Raw genomic sequence first — 18,695 nt, 5'->3', positions numbered from 1 at the left:
AAAACAACATGATGTGGTTTTAGATTTTGGGACATTCTTACCTGGACAGAGCCAGCCGCTAGCTGTTTCCCCCTGTTTTCAGTCTTTCTGCTAAGCTAAGCCAATGGCTGTCAGCTTCATCTATATATTTAGTGTAGAGATATGAGAGTGGTATAGTTTTACCCCTGTAATTTTAACAACATATACATGAGTAATGACTGATTGAAACCATGTGGTTGTTTATTTTTTTTAAGCTTTTAAAGTTTTCTGGTTGATGTCCACTCATTATATTATTGTCGTAACAACCCTGACTGTCCTCGGAGAGAAGAAATGGTACCTGACTGTGTCTGTGAGAGACTGAAATGGACAGAATTAGAAAATAAGATTTCAAAGGGAACCCAAGGAAGTAAAGTAAGAGAGTTTGGATGGTTACTGTGTAACTGTGAGTATGTGTGTGTACCTTGAGTGTGTGCAGGGGGGGGTAATTACGGTGTAGAATGTCCTCCTCATCACTGGAGCTGACCTAAGAACACAACAGTTAATCATCCACTAACCGGCAGAGAGAGGGAGACAGTTAGAGACGGAGGGAGAAGCTAGAAGTGAGAAGACACTCTGAGGCACCTGTGTTTGTTAAAAGATAGAATAACAAAAAGGATAAGAGGAATTTAACATCAGAAAGTCTGGAATGAAGGATATACTAACCTGAGAGTGGGAGGACGCCAACTCTGCAGCCGAGGACACACACCTGCTCCTAAAGAAGGATTTATTACTTCTTAGATCAACCAGTCTGTGAATCCGTGTGTGTAAGCATGTGTGTTTTATGTGTACTGTCCTGGATTTGATCGTGTGCGTCCTAGAGGCGGCCACATGGGGCCCGGGCCCTGTCCGGGATGCCAGCTGCAGCAGTGAAGCCCGCTCTGGAGGACATGGTGGCGGAGGGCGGGGGTGAAGAAGAGCGTGGCGTGTCCCAGTGGGAGGCCGCTGGGCTGGGCCGGGAGCGGCTGCCTCTGCCCTCTCTGAAGGTCCCCAGGGAGCTGCTGCGGAGCTTTCCCCACTCCAAACGGGTGGGGTCCTACCTGGTGGGGAAAATGATCAACAAGGGGTCGTTTGCCAAAGTGATGGAGGGGCTGCACATTGGCACGGGGGAAAAGGTTGGTGCTTTTGTCCCTGATTTGAGAATAAAAGCGAGGAGACATGAAGGGAGATGCTTCAGACTGTAGGGGTGGCACATTGGCTCAGAAAAAGATCACACACAAGATTATGATTACACGTTTACAACTTGTGCCTTGTGGACTTGTAACTGATAATTATGCTCAGTTGGGTTTAAAGAAGGCAGAGGCCTATTATTATTCTTGTTATGTCTACAAAAACATAGTCTGACTCATCTGTAATTACTTCTTTTTGTAACCATGGCCATGGAATTTCACAGCAACAAAACTTTCTGTTTTTGCTCAACATATTTGGAATTCTATAAAATAACCTAACATAAATACAGAAAATAAATTCAAATAAATACAGAATACCAGAGAAATCATATTACATGTAAACATGATTAGAAATTTGTGTTCTGATTGGTGTTACATATATTATGCAAATAAAAATTGCACATGTTCGGACAAAATGCACATAGTGCTGCCTTGAACATGTTTGAAATACAACTGGAATATACTTCTGAATAGGCTAAAATATAGCCATGCTAATGTGTGTCTATTGTAAGCATTTCATATTTTGTCTGTTTTTGATGTTGTGTCACTAAACTGAGACAAAATCAATGTGCACCTATTGTGTAGTGGAGGAAGGGTGTGTGTGTGTGTAAATGTATATGTAACTTTCTTTCAGAGGTCACTGAGTCCGTGACCCCAGCTCATATGTACCTAACCTGGTTGCCATAGTAATGACCAAACTCATCCCCAGGGGTTTTTGCTCCTCTTAACCCTTGTTACCCTCTGCAGGCACAAGACCTGTGGAGGTCTGCAAATAACTAAACACACATTTTTTGAGACCATAGTATCTTTTAAAATGACATTTTACTTTTTAATTAAATTACAGAAAACAATGTGTTTATTATACAAAATGGTAACAAACTGAGCCTGGTAGATCTTACCAATAATTTACTGTCTTTGACAACCAAGCAAACTAAGGGTGGGTTCACACTTAAAGGTGGTTCCTGAATTAAACCAATGTCAGGATGAGAAATTATTTCAGTTTTCCATCTGGTCCAGTTTGTGTCCTCAAAGGCAAAATTAAAACATCCAGAAACTGTAAACCCAAGTCATCTAGTTGAAATGTCGTTATATATATTACGTCACAGCCTGCTGTTAGCTTCTGTTGATGCTTATCAGCAGACTTTAGAGGACTGTGCGCATGAACGTGAGAGCAAGCATTAAATAATTTCATAATGCAGGCTAGGTTTGTCTCCTGCCAATTGATGTTTTGGCAACAAACGTGCTACTAGTTCACCAGTCACCAACGAGAATATGTTTTTTAACCAGTGAAATGACACATACAATGATACGCTTCTGTGACTTGTTTGAATGGTGTCCACACCAGAAATGATCCGCTCCAGGGTTCACTTGACAGTAGTCCAAGACCGTCTCTTCCAGGTGGGTCAGAGAGCGGATGGTTGATTTGCACAAGAGTTCGACTTCTTGTTCACTCCAACCCAAACAAATGTTTGGTTCAACCAGACTAAACAAGGCTGATGTGAACTAACCCTAAAACAAAACGATTTCTTTAGTTTCCTTGATTCACACCTAAGTGTTTAGTTATCTGAGACAAACTTTAGTCATCTGGACAAGCTGAATCATTTCCAGTATCACCATTTGGGAATTTTATTCTCTGGCAGACCATGTGCTTTTTCCCTTGATGACAAATTTGTTGTAAGAATACAAATAGTAGCCAAAATTATTCACCAACCACTTAAAACTCCCATAACTGAGAAGAATTAAGTGTAATGACAAGGTTAACTTACAAGTTACATGGTTAATTGATCATTTTACAACACAAGGTTGTACAACAAGATGCTAGATGTTGTTTCCTTTGGGCAACTCATAAAAACAAAAATATTTTTTGTGGTGGAGTGCCAAATATGAATTAGAGAGAACAAGCTCTTCAGTCTGGTGGCACGGCGCTGGATACTTCTGTATCTCTTGCTTGATGGCAGCACGGTGAACAAGCTGTCATAGGTTTGAGCATTTTCTTTTAATATCCTTTGGGCTCTGCAAAGGCACCTCACCTCCCCAGTATCACTGGTGCTCAGTAGATGGGTACCAGTTCTGCTCTGGGCAGTTTTAATAACCCGCTGTACAGTCCTCTTGTCCTGCGCCATGCATATCCCATGATGCCAGTATGTGATATTTCCAGTCAGGATGTTTTTAACCGCTCTTCTGCAGAAGTTGGCAAGAACATGGCACAGGAATTTTGCCTTCTTGAGTTTTTTGAAGACATACAGCCATTTCTGCGCCTTCTTGATCAGGGTGGAGTTGTGTGATGTCAGGTTCTCCGTGATGTGGATCCAGGAACCTAAAACTGTTCCCCTGCTCCTCTTCAGCTCCGCTGATGTAGACAGGAATGTACATCTTTGCCTCCTTTTTCCAAAAATTAACATTCAGGTCCTTGGTTTTGCCATTGAGCAGTAGGTTGTTTTCTGTGCATCACCCTGCAAGACTTTTTATTTCTTCCCCATATGAAGTCTGGTGGTGGTGATGGTGGTGTCATCTGCAAACATCACATTAGAGTTTTCTTCATGTTTGTCAGGAAGTCCGATATCCAGCTGCAGTGAACATGTAGACAAGTAGAATTTGGAAGCAGACTTTTAATTTAAAGAAGCAAATCATTCTCATTTAGCTTTGCCTTGATAAGTTAGGGTAAAAAAAAAATCTTTTGCATGTGTTGACATGTTTGTGTGTTTAGGTGGCCATCAAGGTAATCGACAAGAAGAAAGCACGGCAGGATTCATACGTGCTGAAGAACATGAAGAGAGAACCCCGAATTCATCAGATGGTCCGACATCCTCACATCGTTGTCCTGCTAGAGGTAGAGAAAAAGTCCCACACATTCATATTCACACATCAGTGTGTCAAACCTTTAGAAATGCATTTACAATCCAAATTATGTGCTGGTGGAGTAATCTGCCTGAATTTAGGTCCATTAACAATGCTGTATGTTAACTATAGACTGTAATAAAATAATACAGTCATAATATTACTGGTGTTGAACAAGCTGGTCCAAATATTATGCACATGATTGTGTCAGACTCTGGAGACAGAGAACAGCTACTACATGGCCATGGAGCTGTGTGCAGGAGGAGACCTGATGGACAGGATCTGTGAGAGGAAGAGGCTGGAGGAGAGGGAGGTCCGGCGCTACACCCGTCAGATCCTCTCTGCAGTGGAACACCTGCACAAACATGGCATCGTACACAGGTGACACTACACACACACACACACACACACACACACACACACACACACACACAGTGCAGTACTTCTACATGTAGTTAATGACTTAGTTACTCTTCCTGCTTGCAGAGTCTTCTTACTCTGTTGCTTTCACACTTAGTCTAAATTTAACTCTTTTGCTCTTGTGCTGACACAAAAAAAAACCCCAAAACAAAACAAAAACATAGCTCTCAAAATAATTCATAAATAATTGGCATCCATCCTCACCATTTTCAGTCCTTTTTCATGTTTGAACCAAATACTGTACCAAACCTTCACGAGAGCAGATCAAGTTTGGCCAGCTGGATAACCTGCTATATGTTTGGACATGAAAATAACATTACATTTAACTTTTTATTGGTTTATCATCCTGACTGTACACTAGCAAAAAAAGAGTTGTACCAACTTAAAATTACGTCAATTGGTAACACAAGAATTGATTAACTTTTCTCAAATGTCACTCTGAATTATTAATCAGTCAACAGACAAATAAGAGATGTTAATTCTGATTACTAATTAATAGTTTAAGCGCTTTATCAACTATAAATGCCAAGTCAATTAACAGTGTAACTTAACAACTTCTACAACTTAGCTAAATGAAAACAACATGCCTAAAAGAATAACTGCATAACTGAAAAATAGCAAGTAGTAAAATTAAGTAGGTTAACTGATAATTGAAATAATTCTCCTGTTGTGGAAAGACTGAAGCAAAAGTCTACAGACTTTAGGTCTGTCTCCACAAGGAAGGATTGATTTAAAAGAATAGTTGCAATTTTAAGTAGGCATAGTAGTGGCTGGACAATCAAAACCACTAGTCGACACTGTACATCATTGTAGACTAATCGCTCATCTGTGGTCTGTGTGAAATAAACAGAATTTAAGGTATTTAGAGAAGGAAAAACTCCTGCTATCCCATCAAGGGAGCAGTCACAGTGTTACTGTAGTCAAACAGTACGTCCAGCTCAGACAAGCTTGCTGAGGATTTCTCAGAGTCAAACAAGGACTGTCTTGTTTCATCTACCCCCAGGCCGGTCCTGCTGACAGTAGCTGATTAACCCTTCACTGGTGTATTTGAAACCTTTTTGACGAGAATTAATCATTGTTATTGGGTAAAAAGAAAATATATCTCCTTCAACTAGTCGACTACTTTTTTGAATTAGTTGATGACAACTAAAATGTAGTTGTATTTAACCCTTTATTTGTTAATTTAACAAGCAAGAAAAAACCTGGTAATGAGTGAACTTTAGTGTGCATATTGGCAGGGTTTGTTTTCATTGAACTCAGCCAGGCTAGCTGATTCCCCCTGTTTCCAGTCTTCATGCTAAGCTATGCTAACTGCCAGCTGGTTCAAGCTACACATTTACCATACAAATAAATGTTCTCATCAAACTTTTGGCACGAAAGTAAATAAGTGTATTTCCAAAAATCTGTGTAAATATGATGTAAATATGAAATAAATATGATGTATAAAGTTTTTCTTACTTTGAGCTACTTGGTCTGATAGTCCAATCAGTCCAACTCAAAAAAGGCAGAGCTCAGGGGAAATTGCAATAATAATGTGTCATAGTCTTTATTGGTGGTAATACCCTCCTCCTCACATTTTGAAAGTATAACTTCATGAATCTAGTATATCATACTTTTTTCACAGTGAAAAGCCAAGTTTTGCCTTTTTAAACTGTTGTGGTTTGAGTAAAATTGTGTCAATATTGGACAGTACACCTATCCAACATATTTGGTGTCATTTCCTGCATTTTTTGGGTCAGTCCTTCCAATGAAACACTTTTTTGAGATATTTTAATGTCTCATATCCATATTTGAGGTACTATTACTCTACTACTACTGATGTTTGTATAGTAAAAGAACACCTTCTAGAAAAACAATGTGTAGACAAAAATGATGAAAACAGCATATTCAGAAGCGGCGATATGCACGTCTTTGTGTGATGGAGAGACATGGCCCTGAATTTCAACCACTAAATTTACCTTGATCCACTAAGTATGTAATATTATACTTATAATATGGTATTTGTTTGTTTCTAGGGATCGCATCAAACCTTGAATGATTACTTTTGTAGTTTTCCCTTGGTCAAGTCATGGATTGACTGGACTACAACAGCAAAATTTTGTAAAAGTAAAATGTCATTGTCTCAAAATGTCCCTGTCCAGTATGGTGAGAGAACCAAACCTACCTGCACACGACAGCTGTTTGTTGCATAGTGGATGTTGAGGTCAGACTAAGGTAGATTCACCCACACACACATGCACACACACACACACACACACACACACACACACACACCCACACCCATACAGAGTAGTTTGCAGGGCATTAACAGCCTACAGAGGAGGAAACGCTGCAAAAAGGCAATATATGGCAGAGAGCAGTGTGGGAGCCGAGAGTGTTATTTTAGTGGCATTTTACTATGTGTAGGTGTTAGAGACCCAATACCCACACACACACACACACACACACACACACACACACACACACACACACACACACACACACACACACACACACACATTCTGAAACCACACACAATAAGCACAGTGCTGGGCTTTGGTTTAAGGCTTTGGCTCCTCTGAAGGTGGGAATGTGATTACCAGGCAATGACCTCATCATCCTGCGCCGGCGCCATGATTCACACATCATCACAACATCATGGACTTCCTCTCTAATGAAGTCCCTCAACGACATCGCTCTCGAGCCCTCAATAGCACCTCTCTTTGTCACACACATGCACACACACACACTCTGCACCACAGTCCCACACAGAGATGATTAAACTGGAAATAAATGGAAAATTTGCACGTAAATGCACCTCATGCCACCCACATCCAGTAGGTTTACCGCATATATTTTCTCCTTTATGACAATGTCTGCTCGCGCTCTTTCTTTGCTCTTTTCCCCTCTTTCTTCCCCCCGCCTGTCTTTGAACTTCGCTCGGCTTGTGTGAGCGGTGTTCTCTGGATTTCTGAGAGCCCGAGTGTCTGTTGGTTAGATGAAGGCAGATGAAAGGAACATGGCTGATTCCCAGGCTTTAGTTTATAGGGGATCTCTCTGTCCTAACCGCAGATTTTCATTTAGCTCGGTAGTTTCAGAGCGGGCCGTGTGGTTGGTCGGTGGTGAGGAGGCTGGGGTACTTTCAGCGGAGTCAGGCAACTTTTCCAGGTGAACGCAGATATTACTTTGGTGGAAAACAGCGAATAAGTCAAGAAGAGCTTCACTTTGGCATGAAAGTTTTAGTTTGGTTTAATTTGAAAATCACAATGAGTCCAAAAGAAACAAATCCCCAAATTACCATTAAATGTTCATCCAGGAACATCGCAAATAAAACGATTTTTACCAGTGTTTTTAAAGCTTGAGCTCTACCCAAACCCAAATTTAGCGTTGGTTTTCCTTTGCTTCTGTGGGTCCAGTCTAGTCCCATCTCATCTGGTTGTCCATAAATACTCAGAAAAAGCTTCATAAGGCCAAACACACATTGCAGTAGTTCTTAAACTGACCAACCATCACAGCGTCCGTCAAGTAAATTGCTAAAAAACGTTTGTCTGCAAGGATAAAAAATAACTTTATAAATTCCTGTAGGATTAAGGACAGAGCTCATGAAAATACCACATTCTTCCTGTGTGACCTAACAGCTCTCTCTTCTTTTCTTTTGTAGAGATTTAAAGATTGAAAACTTCCTGCTGGATGAACACAACAACATAAAGATTGTGGGTATGTTGACATTCATTCTTTCTCCACTGACATCTTCTTCATTGACATAGAGCATTTGCTTTACCATCATTATTAGCACAGCAGTGATGTGGTCCTGTGAGGTGGGAAGTAACTAAGTACAAATACTTCATCACTATGCTTAAGTATATATATCTATATAATGATTTATTGGTGTATCCATCAGTGCATATCACACACAAGAGACCTAATGACCAAAAACAACATAAAACATACATAACAAAACAAAAACTATGAAACAAGCCAGAAAAGATGAAATACGGGGAGGAAAAATGGCATGACAAGACAAAAAAAAATGACGTAAAAGATAAAACAAGATGGAAAATGACAAAACGACAAGAAACAACATAAAAGTAACAAGAGGAAGGGAGACTCACCCATGGAAAAAAGGTGAGGTTCAGTTTGCTTTGCACAGAAGCAACCAGTAGAAATGTTCTTCAGAGGGCTGCTCTTTACTTTTATACTTTGACTACATTTCAGGGCCTGTACTTTTTCACTTCAATGCAGTAAAGAAGTTGAATCAGTACTTCTTTTACTTTTACCAGAGTTTTCTTTATACACATATTTGTACTTCTACTTGAGTAAAGAATGTTTGTACTTTTTCCACCTCTGGCTAATAATGATGTTAAAGCTCACCCTCCTTTGTAATATTGCGATTATACAACAGTTATCAACAAAAGAAACAATATATTCAAAATGTGCTTATACTGTGGGGCAATTTTCTGTCAAAATAAGCAGCCTTTTGATAGTGTTTCCCTTGAAACACATGCCAGACTAATAACTGGAAAACAATTGGTCACTTCATTAGAACGATCTAGTGACAGAGACGATTTCTAGTCCCCGTTGAGTCAGTCTTCCAGCTTGAGCTAACGTTAATGCTTTCTAGAGATTGGGTGATTTCATAACCTTAATTAATATCACACATACAAACACAAAACTGCTTTGTTAGCTCATTCTTGTTGTAACTAAGATGTCTGCTGAAAAAAAAAAAAATTTCCATGGTGGGGTTTAGCAACTACATCTGCAAAATTCTACTGTAATTTTAAACTCATAGTACCATGTCACAGACTTACCGGCACAGCTTTCCATGTGATCCAAACATTTCCAATAACTCCAGAGCATCGACCCTACCCCAAGTCCAAAATCAAAATGTACTGAACAAAGAAAGATTTATCCATTTCCAAAATTCACTGTGTTTTCATCTGATGAAATCATCTGCTTCAACCCATATTTGCTGGCATTTAGCATTTCAAAAACAACAGTTTCAGTGCAGCACAAACTGTTTGCTTTCCGGCTTGTTGCACACAAAGGAGGCACACATATACAGGGTGGTGTAGCAGCAAAACTGCAGAAATTATTTTCATTAATGAAAGTTAATTTAATTATCCTGTGAATGTTAATTTAGCCGCTGATAGGAAGGAGGTCATATTTTATATAGGCCGATTGTGGTTCATGATTTATTTTCATGAATAAAAACACTGACCAATCTGATTGCTCGGTTGGAACTACCTGTTGTATAACGTGGGACAGATCAGTGTGGCAGAGCCTGTCTTAGCTATTTGGTGCATCTGTACATGTGCTCTAAATGTTACAATGATGATGTTTCACCCAGACTTTGGCCTGAGCAACACTCTGAAGGCTGAATCTCTGTCTCTGGAGCTCCTCAACACCCAATGTGGAAGTCCTGCCTACGCGGCCCCCGAGCTGCTCGCTCACAGGAAGTATGGACCCAAAGTGGACGTCTGGTCCGTGTAAGTGATAAAGTGTCGGTGTGTGTGTGTTGAGGAGGCCTGCTGTCCGGCCTGCTCTGTCATTTTTTTCTGTGGTGTTATTTGCAGTTTGAAACAAATTACAGACAGCAGTTCTGTCTGTACATCTTGCAAATGTGTTTATGTTTCTTCACGTTTCTCTTGTTTGTGTGCAGAGGTGTGAGTATGTTTGCCATGCTGACAGGGACTCTGCCATTCACTGTTGAGCCTTTCAACATCAAACAGCTGCACCAGAAGATGGTCAACGGAGAGATCAGCAGCATCCCCAGTGACGTCAGCAAATGTAACTCAGACTGCATTAACGTCATTTTATCACAGTATCTGATGGCCATTCCCATGTTCTCTTATGTCCCATAAGTTGGTGCAGTAGTTTTTGTGATATTACACAGATCTGGTGCACAATTCAACCATTTTTGAGCACTCAAAAATTGATAAACATGGTCAGAAATCTCAAGAAACTGCAGTTTGTTTGTTTTCACTCAGTTATCTTGAAGTGAAAGGTGAAGGGAACCCTTTGAAAATGGCCATGCTTTTTTGTCCCTCACCAAAATTTAGCCAAACTTTGGAGTGTTATTTAGAACCCTATCTCAACAACCTAGGTGGTTCCAGCAGATTCCTTCAGCCCTCCAGTTTCATATTATAGTTTCATATCATATAGTTTCACTCCTCTCCTAATATTTTCATATCTAGCTCGGTAAATTAAGCTTCTATTTTGACCCAAGTGACCAAAACAAGGTGGTTTTGGTGACTTTTATTTTGTTTCTGTGGAGTTTGAATGAACTGAAGAAAGACAGGATCAGGGATATATACTGACTGTACAACTGATCCTTCCTAAGCCCCACCTCTTTTTGCTCTGTCCTCAAATATCAGTTGAACAAATTTGATATCCTGTGGAACCTTGGTCAAATTTCTCCTTTCCTGTTTCCTGTTACTTAGTTATGCTATGTGCTAATCTATGTTGCAAAGAAAAGCAGATATTGAAAATGGTTAAAAGATGTTGCTGGGGGACCTTTGAAAGTGACACGTTGGGTAGTCGCATTTTAAATTAGCAAAACATTTTTGTGTGCAAAATAAAAAGTCAGACCTGCAGGACAAAATAAACATGGGATAGATATCAAAACCCAAATGAAACATGTTCTTCATACTAATTGGATTTCAATTTGGAAAAGTCTGCCTTAGTTTCACAGTCAGCACTTGAGTAAAATCTAAATAGAACGTGAAATCCTAAACACGCATCACTAATGTTAATTATGAGAAATACCTCTTCAACTTTTCTAAATGACTCTTTGTAAACACAAACTGTGATTCACTCTTCTGTCTGCAGACCACAGGCCTGTCCTGAGAAAGAAAACTGAAGGAAAAAATGTTTCACTTATTTCTTATTTCTTCCACTTGTTCTGAACCGAGTACACAGTGGCCTTAGTGTCTCCCTTTGCTTTATTTTGGTCTCTCACACACACACAGTCACTCCATTACACTCTGTCATGGCGCCATGTCACCACAAACAAACATAGCTCCTGTTACTGTGGACTCCGATGCTCTGAAACTGTGACAAGATCGGATTAGTGGCTGTATCGCTGCCACAGGCGGGCATGCAAGACATTGACATTAACTCTCGGACTGTATTCTGCCTCTGAACGGGGTTGTTTTTCATCCTCTGCTTCACTTTTACCGATCCCACCTTCTTTTTTCTTCTGCCACAGTCATTCTGTGACAGACTGATCCATTTGTAGTGCTGTTTTTTCATCACTTTTTGTCACCTTGTGTTTGCTTTTCATTTTTTTAAAGGTTATTTTTTATTTTTTTTATTTTTTTTGCCTTTATTGACAGTGACAGTTGAAGGTATGACAGGAAAGGGGGGTGAAGAGACAGGGGATGACATGCAGCAAATGAGCCACAGGCGGGACTCGAACCAGCGGCCGCTGCAGAGGACTAACAGCCTCAATGCATGGTGCGCACGCCCTACTGACTGAGCTATAGGGGTGCCCCTGCTTTTCATTTTTTTAAATAAATAATTTTTAATGTTTATTATTTTTGTCTTCTTTATGTGATATTTTAAATGTTATTTTCAACATTGTTTTTATAGCTTGACGCCGGCAACAACCGTTTTTAGGTCGTCTGTCCATCCCTACTTGTGTATTATTCTTGTGAATGCAATATTTCAAGAACACCTTGAGGGAATTTCTTCAAATTCAGAACAAACATCCACTTGGACTGTATGATGATTAGAATATAGAGGTCAAAGGTCACTGTGGCCTCACTAAACATGATTTTGGCCATAACTCAAGAATTTAGACACTGATGATGACAAAATTTCATACAAATGACTAATAGCATAAAATAATGACATGCCAACATTTTAAATCCAAAGGGTCAAAGGTCACCATAACTGTGACATCATAATGTTCAGCTCTCAGTCCTCTGTGAAATTACTGGTAATTATTCACTGTAATCACACGTGTGTAGTGTAAACTTCTTAGTGTAAACCATTTTCTCAAGGAAACACACTTACAGCTATTATTAAATTCTTTCAATGTCTTCACTACATATATAAGTCTGGACCTGGATGTGGCTGTAAACTGCAACTTGACTGGTTGGTGGAGGAATACAACAACAAAGCGGTAATTCTAGTTTCAGACTTTTATCACTGCAAAGTCTTCAGAGACTATTATTCCACAGATTACAGATTAAAACTGAAAAGTGGAACATTTGATTCAATCAGTTACTAATAAATTGAGTTGACCCTGAATGAGATGCCAATGTCAACTCAATTTCCTTTGGCTCTGTCATTACGAGCGAGCCAACTGATAGAAGCAAATTGAATGGCGCAGTCTTGGCTTTTATATCTGTGAATGTGGCCGCCGTCCTGGTTGAACCCATTGGCTCCTGCAGACCGTGGAGCTTATCAGGGATCCCCATCTGGAGTCAAACTATCAACCTCGCTTGGCTGTCACAGGACAGCTCCGTGTCACAGGCTGACAGGCTGAATCGGTTGTGCTGAAGGGAAATCCTGCCTCTCTCCATGCTGTCGTCTCCGATACAGTTTCAGTGAAGTCACAACGGGTGACATCAGAGTCTGGCAGTCTGGGGTATTTGCGCAACACTGGCTCTATTAGTTTGGTCCATTTCGTCCAGGCGAGAATAGTTCAAACTTATGTGGTCTGATCCTATCCCAATCTGCATGCCAAAGTGCCCAATAGCCACACAAGACTCTAACCCAAAACTGCTCCAGATGAGCAGGCCAGAGCCTTGCATGGCCATCAGTGTGTGTGGTGAATATAAGGCATTGTGAAGCACAGTTTTTTTTATATATATATATAAGTACAGACCACTGAGCATAACCTCTTCCAAGAACATTTGGGTTTAAGTCTCATAACAAGACGATTGTTGACCAGCAGTTGCTTGAGCTGAAAATACCAACTGTTAGTGTGCGGTCCTGACAGATGTTCATAAAGGCAACCCAAGATGAATGCAAACAAACTATGAAACAGTCTCAGTTTATTACCGATGCCCCTATGTGACCTTTATAAGTTCATAAGACCAGCTGCAAGAAGATTGTCTATTTCTATATACCTATATACCTGCCACCAGGACAGATTCTGCCTGAAATCAAATGAACCAAGCCTGTGTTATAGAGCGTCTTTAATTGATGGCTGTGTTGCAATGGAGGAAGTTGAAGGGGGTTTATTTTTCTCTTTTTTGTTCCTTTATTATTTGGTCATAGACCACTTTGTGACCACAAAATTTATCATATTGCCTTGTGGTGCAGACACTACTGTGTAGCAAATCTTTTACTGTTTTTGTTGTTGTTCCTTGTTGGACTCCTTGAAACAAAAAATGTTTCCAACTAGCTGAAATTTAAGTTTTACCTCTCTTGTTACCCAGAGGCTTTCTGTCTTTGATTGTGAGTTTTGGCTTTTAGGCAGAGATGAAAGCACACCAATGTCAAAAAAAAATGCATTGGATTAAAATAAGAGCATTGTTGCAAAATGGGATGTGACACAATAATTGCTTTATGTTGATTATCTTGTTTTCATAATTGTTGGAAGCCACAATCATAACTGACAATAAAACTTGATCAGTTGCCCACGCTTCTAACAGAAACACGCTGTGAACTTGTTATCCAGCTAACACATGGTAACATTAACATTCATTTGGAGTTGTGTTTCTAGCCACCTGGTGAATGTAAATCATTCAACTTTTTGCTCTGTTTTGGTCTCCACCAATTCCTGAGGGAAGAATCTGGCTGCTTAGCTGCTAAAAAATATATGAAGTTTGCTCACCTGCTAGTCACAAACTTTGTCCGTCTACTGTTTGGTGCTGGGCAGGTAACATACAGTGGGTTGAGCTTAAAGATGCTAAAACTCTCTGCAGAGCTGAGGGGAACAACAGAATTGGTTGATAATTCCTCTTCAGGTTATCCCTGCTGATTATTTTTTAAGGTACTTATAATTGACACCAAACCAAATGTAGGAATCATAACATTCTGAAAATGAACTGAACAAACGTTACACTGCTTCATCTCTGCTCCTGCTTCAGGTGCGGTGGCATTTGTGTTGTCTCTCCTGGAGCCAGATCCAGCAAAGAGACCCAGTGTGAGAGCTGCGATGGAGGAGAGATGGATCAATGAAGGATATGCCAAGAAACCACTACACACACTGTCTCATAAAAACAGGTAGACATCTATTCTTTGACCATACTTTGACACATGTAAAAAGAATATTTTCTACATAAGCTTGTATATCTAAACATAAGGAAAAAGGTGATGCCTATTATATTCTTGAAAATACTTACACTGATTGCAAAACTAAATCCCATCTATATTTTCCACATTTGTTTTTGATATATTACACTATATTTGTAACTTGAGTGTGTGTGTGTTTGTACCATGAGAGCAAAGCGAGACACAAAGACTCCTCAGGGAAACTTCTGCAGCAAACATTATAATGTGGGCAGAAGAACCAAGAAGGAAATCACTGCAAGTTTTCTAACAAAATGAAAATTTTTGTGGTCAGTCGGGTAACAGCTTTGTATATTACAGCATGACTAAAAGGCTTTTATCACTTTACGCAGTGTGGAAATGCAATCATGTATGGCTCCTCCTGGCAACGATGCTTTGTCTGAAATCCACATGAATGAAGCAGAACTGTTCCAGCTCTGTTCTTCTCACAGTTTGAATCGTCAAACCAAAATCCTTCAGTTTCTGGTCATCCCTTACCAACGAATCCTTAATGACCCCTAAAATTTCACTCAGCCTCACTCTTCACACTTTATCTATGTAGCTGTTTTCCATCTCTCACTCACATTGTTTCCCAGGTTATGTCCAGAGGATCTCAACTCGTCGGTGCTGGCCTACATGACGGAGACGCTGGGCTACTCCCTATCTGAAATCATACACACGCTCACCTCCAACCGACCCTCCGCCATCATGGCCTCCTATTACCTGCTGCTCAACAAGCTCAGCAGGAGCCAGAAAGGAGCCAAAACCAGCAAGGTCCACACAAACACACACACACACAGGCCTGTACCTACTCAAACACTAGTAAATGCAACTTTTATCAATATAAAGGCACCTTAAAATATGAATAAATGCATCCACTTTCATGTTCTGCTCTAAAGTTTTTAACAGCTTAAAATTGATTTGACAGAAACTAGAGAGCAACGACTGGAGTCTTCCAAGCAAGAATACATGGAGAGAGAGGAATAACACTGAATCAAAGAATCAACAACAGGTAATTTTCTCAGTAAATCAAATGCAGCATTTAGAGATGTTAAAATAATGGTATTTTATAAAAGGCTAAGGTGGGGCACATTCAATCTGCTGTCAGTCATCTCTGGTTTGAACAACGTGTTTCCTTGAAATGGTGTGCAACACTGTTTTCTCTTGTTGGCCGGGTGTTTTCAGGGTATTACCAATTTACCAGGTGTATTTAAAAAGCAGTGCCATGCACTTGCATACACGGGCCCTGGGCACAGACATGCAAAAGTCCCCCTACCCCATAGAAACCAGAACCCCAGCATGAAAGAGACACAAAACACTGTGATGGAGTTGACCTGCATATTACAGGTGAAGTAGAAGTCTGACTCTAAGAGACAAAAACTGTCTTTGAAATGTTGTTTGTAGTCATTTTGTGAGTGTTTATAGCCTATGTTTTGCATCTCTTTGTGGTGGTTTTGTGTCTCTTTGAAGTCACTTGTGTCTCTTTGTGATCATTTTTGCATTTCTGTGTATTTTTTCTTTGTTTCACTTTGTGGTAATTTATGTGTCATTCTAATCATTTTGTCTCTTTATACTCATTTTGTGTCGCTTTGTAGTCATTATGTATCCCTGTAGTCGTTTTGTGTGTCTTTGTAGTCATTAGTTTCTCTTTGTGGATGTTTTTTCTTTGTGTGGTTGTTTAGTGTCTCTTTGTTGCCACTTTGTGTATTTTGTGGCTGTCTTGGGTGGCCACCTGACCCCTTGGCTACCTGGTCCTCTGTTCATTGTGCCCATTCAGTAATCAGTTCACAGCGTGCACAACAATTTGTTTCATGTAGATACAGTGTGTAAAAGCTGATGGAAGCGAAGACAGTCCATAGTCTTTGTTTGCACGCAACCAAATGTAGCCTTGTTCACTTCAGCAAATAATCCAATCAAGCATCTGAAAGAGGAAGAAGTGTCGTGGCTTTATTAGAGAGAGTTGAGGAATTCATTATTTGAGGTGATATGAGTGTTTGTTGTCCCTTTGGGAAAGTAGGAAACATTCTTAGGCCTCCTGACAAAAAATTCATGCTTGTCTTTCAGAATGAACCAGTCACTGAAAAAAGCTCGAAGCAGTCCAGCAGGCCTCTGAGGGCCCAGCAGACAACTGACTGTCAGAGCAACAGGAAGAGGCCTGAGGACCTGCACAGAAAAGACCACAGAGAGGACACAGAGAACCATCCACCCTCTCCATCTCTACCCCAGCTTCCTCACTCTGCCTCCCCGCCAATTCCTCCCCGCCTTCCCTCCCCCGCCCGACTATCTGCAGAGGATGGGGCCACAGATGAGGAGATTGCCATTACCTTGGACACTAGAGAGGCGCTGTTTCCTGAAGGTAAGGGTTTAAAGCACAGACAGACACAATAGGTGCACCAAGTGCAGTGTGAGACATACTGTCCTGTATCTGTATGTTTGTGTGTTTCAGTGTCTGTCTTTGGGGACAGGGAGCTCGTCCATCTTTCTCCTCCCAAAACCTCTGCATCTCAACTCTGTGACTCCACCCCTTGCCAAGTCCCTTTACCCGCCGAGCCAATCAGAGATGGCAGCACGTTGAGACCGATCCGTCACACACACCTGCTCAGGACAACTCAGTCAGATGGGGCGGCAGACCCTGGTTCAGACTGCTTCCATGACAACCGCCACCTGGATGACCACTCTCATCAACTGAGCATCAACGAGCGTCTGGAGAAGTTGCAAACATTTTATTCCTCGGAGAAGAATGGCATATCTCCCAGAATGCTCCTGGAGGCCGACGCACACACCACGCACTCCTCGGACAGAGACCACCTGGGTACCGTGGAGAGGACGCAGACATCTCCCTCTGCCCCACTGCCCCGCCTCCGCAACGTGGGGCTAAAAGACGGGCGAGGCAGGAAGATGACATGGGTAGGGTTGACCCGGCCTGGGCCCCCAGGACTCCTGGTGAACGGTTCTAAACCTCCTGCCTTCCCCTCGCAGAGACAACACACTTTGGTGATTAAGAGCCTCAGGCAGGAGAGGGGCAAGAGACGAGATCTGTCTGCAGCAGGTGGAGGAGGAGGAGGAGGAGGAGGAGGAGGAGGAGACAGGGGGACAGCAGGTGGAGGGATGAATGGAGCAAAGAGGAACTCAGTTCAGTTACGTTCATCCCTCCAGCGGCGGGTAGCAGACCTGAACCTGCCGCTGCTTCCCGCAGCCCTGCAGGGGAAGACAGAAAGGAAGAACCAGTTACACAGCATGGACTACTGAGACAGGGACATGATAGATAGGCAGTGATAGCGGCCAGAAAAAGGTGCAATAGGAGGAGAAGACAGGACTGAGGTTACTGGGGCATTTGAAGAGCAGATTAGCAATTAAGAAGTCCAGGCGGTGAACTAAATAGAAGAAGGATACTAGTTGGATGGAGTAGTTAAGAACTGTGTGCAGACAACTGCCTCTTCCTCAGCTCTGCCACCTTTTTGCTCTGTGCTCCAATAGCAGCTGAGCAAAAATTGGTACATGTAGGGTCACATGTTAAGTTAGCGAATGTAAGAAAAGTAGATAGCCAGATTGCTGGCTAGTTAGCAAGTGTTTTGCTAAAAATGAACTAACTTTAGATGTGAATATGTGTGGCTTTTACAGGTCTGCTAACAGTGTCTTTCAAGTATTCTCAAAATTTAGTTTTCTGTTCATCAGGTGAGCCTAGCACATAGCATATCTAAATACAAGAAACAGGAAATGAAAAAGTTAACCATGGTGCCAAGCTTGTTCATCTGTCATTGGAGCACAGAGCAAAGAGGAGCAGGACTGAGGAAGGGTCAGTTTGAGGAAAAAGGTGTAAACGGCAGCTATATATATATTCTGCAGTGCCAAAAATTCAAACTTGGACTAAATTCATCAATTTGAATGTGGCTTTGATCTAGCGACTGTTAACTATTTTCACCATGTTAATCTCCATCCATCACAATGTGAAGTGCAGAATGCACACAGACTTATTGTTCTATTTGTATTCAATGTTATTAAATACATTTTTGTACTAATGTTGAAAGTAAAATGTAAAAAGTGTCAATT

The 18,695-nt window shown here is 41.0% G+C and overlaps 1 protein-coding gene across 1 annotated transcript; it reads left to right on the top strand.

Moving 5' to 3' along the window:
- Positions 1-237: 237 nt before the first annotated feature.
- LOC146314119 (uncharacterized) lies at positions 238-18,171 on the top strand. The gene is made up of 11 exons (XM_084737441.1): positions 238-1,130; positions 3,892-4,014; positions 4,234-4,403; positions 8,083-8,138; positions 9,769-9,907; positions 10,081-10,208; positions 14,465-14,600; positions 15,242-15,419; positions 15,574-15,657; positions 16,710-17,001; positions 17,092-18,171. Exons 1-11 carry the CDS (start codon positions 870-872, stop codon positions 17,892-17,894), a joined length of 2,370 nt encoding a protein of 789 aa, XP_084593567.1. The 5' UTR covers positions 238-869; the 3' UTR covers positions 17,895-18,171.
- Positions 18,172-18,695: the final 524 nt, after the last annotated feature.

Source organism: Lutjanus erythropterus, chromosome 15, assembly GCF_056507025.1.
Source record: "Lutjanus erythropterus isolate fLutEry1 chromosome 15, fLutEry1.hap2, whole genome shotgun sequence".
In the NCBI taxonomy this organism is placed as follows: Eukaryota; Metazoa; Chordata; class Actinopteri; order Lutjaniformes; family Lutjanidae; genus Lutjanus; species Lutjanus erythropterus.
This window is presented reverse-complemented; position numbering and strand designations above follow the sequence as displayed.

Bases quoted from the DNA above. Each gene is read 5' to 3' on its own strand.
- LOC146314119 (XM_084737441.1), top strand. From the start codon at position 870: ATGCCAGCTGCAGCAGTGAAGCCCGCTCTGGAGGACATGGTGGCGGAG. The intron at 4,015-4,233 runs GTAGAGAAAAAG...TGATTGTGTCAG, and splicing joins ACATCGTTGTCCTGCTAGAG to ACTCTGGAGACAGAGAACAG. The intron at 14,601-15,241 runs GTAGACATCTAT...ATTGTTTCCCAG, and splicing joins ACACTGTCTCATAAAAACAG to GTTATGTCCAGAGGATCTCA.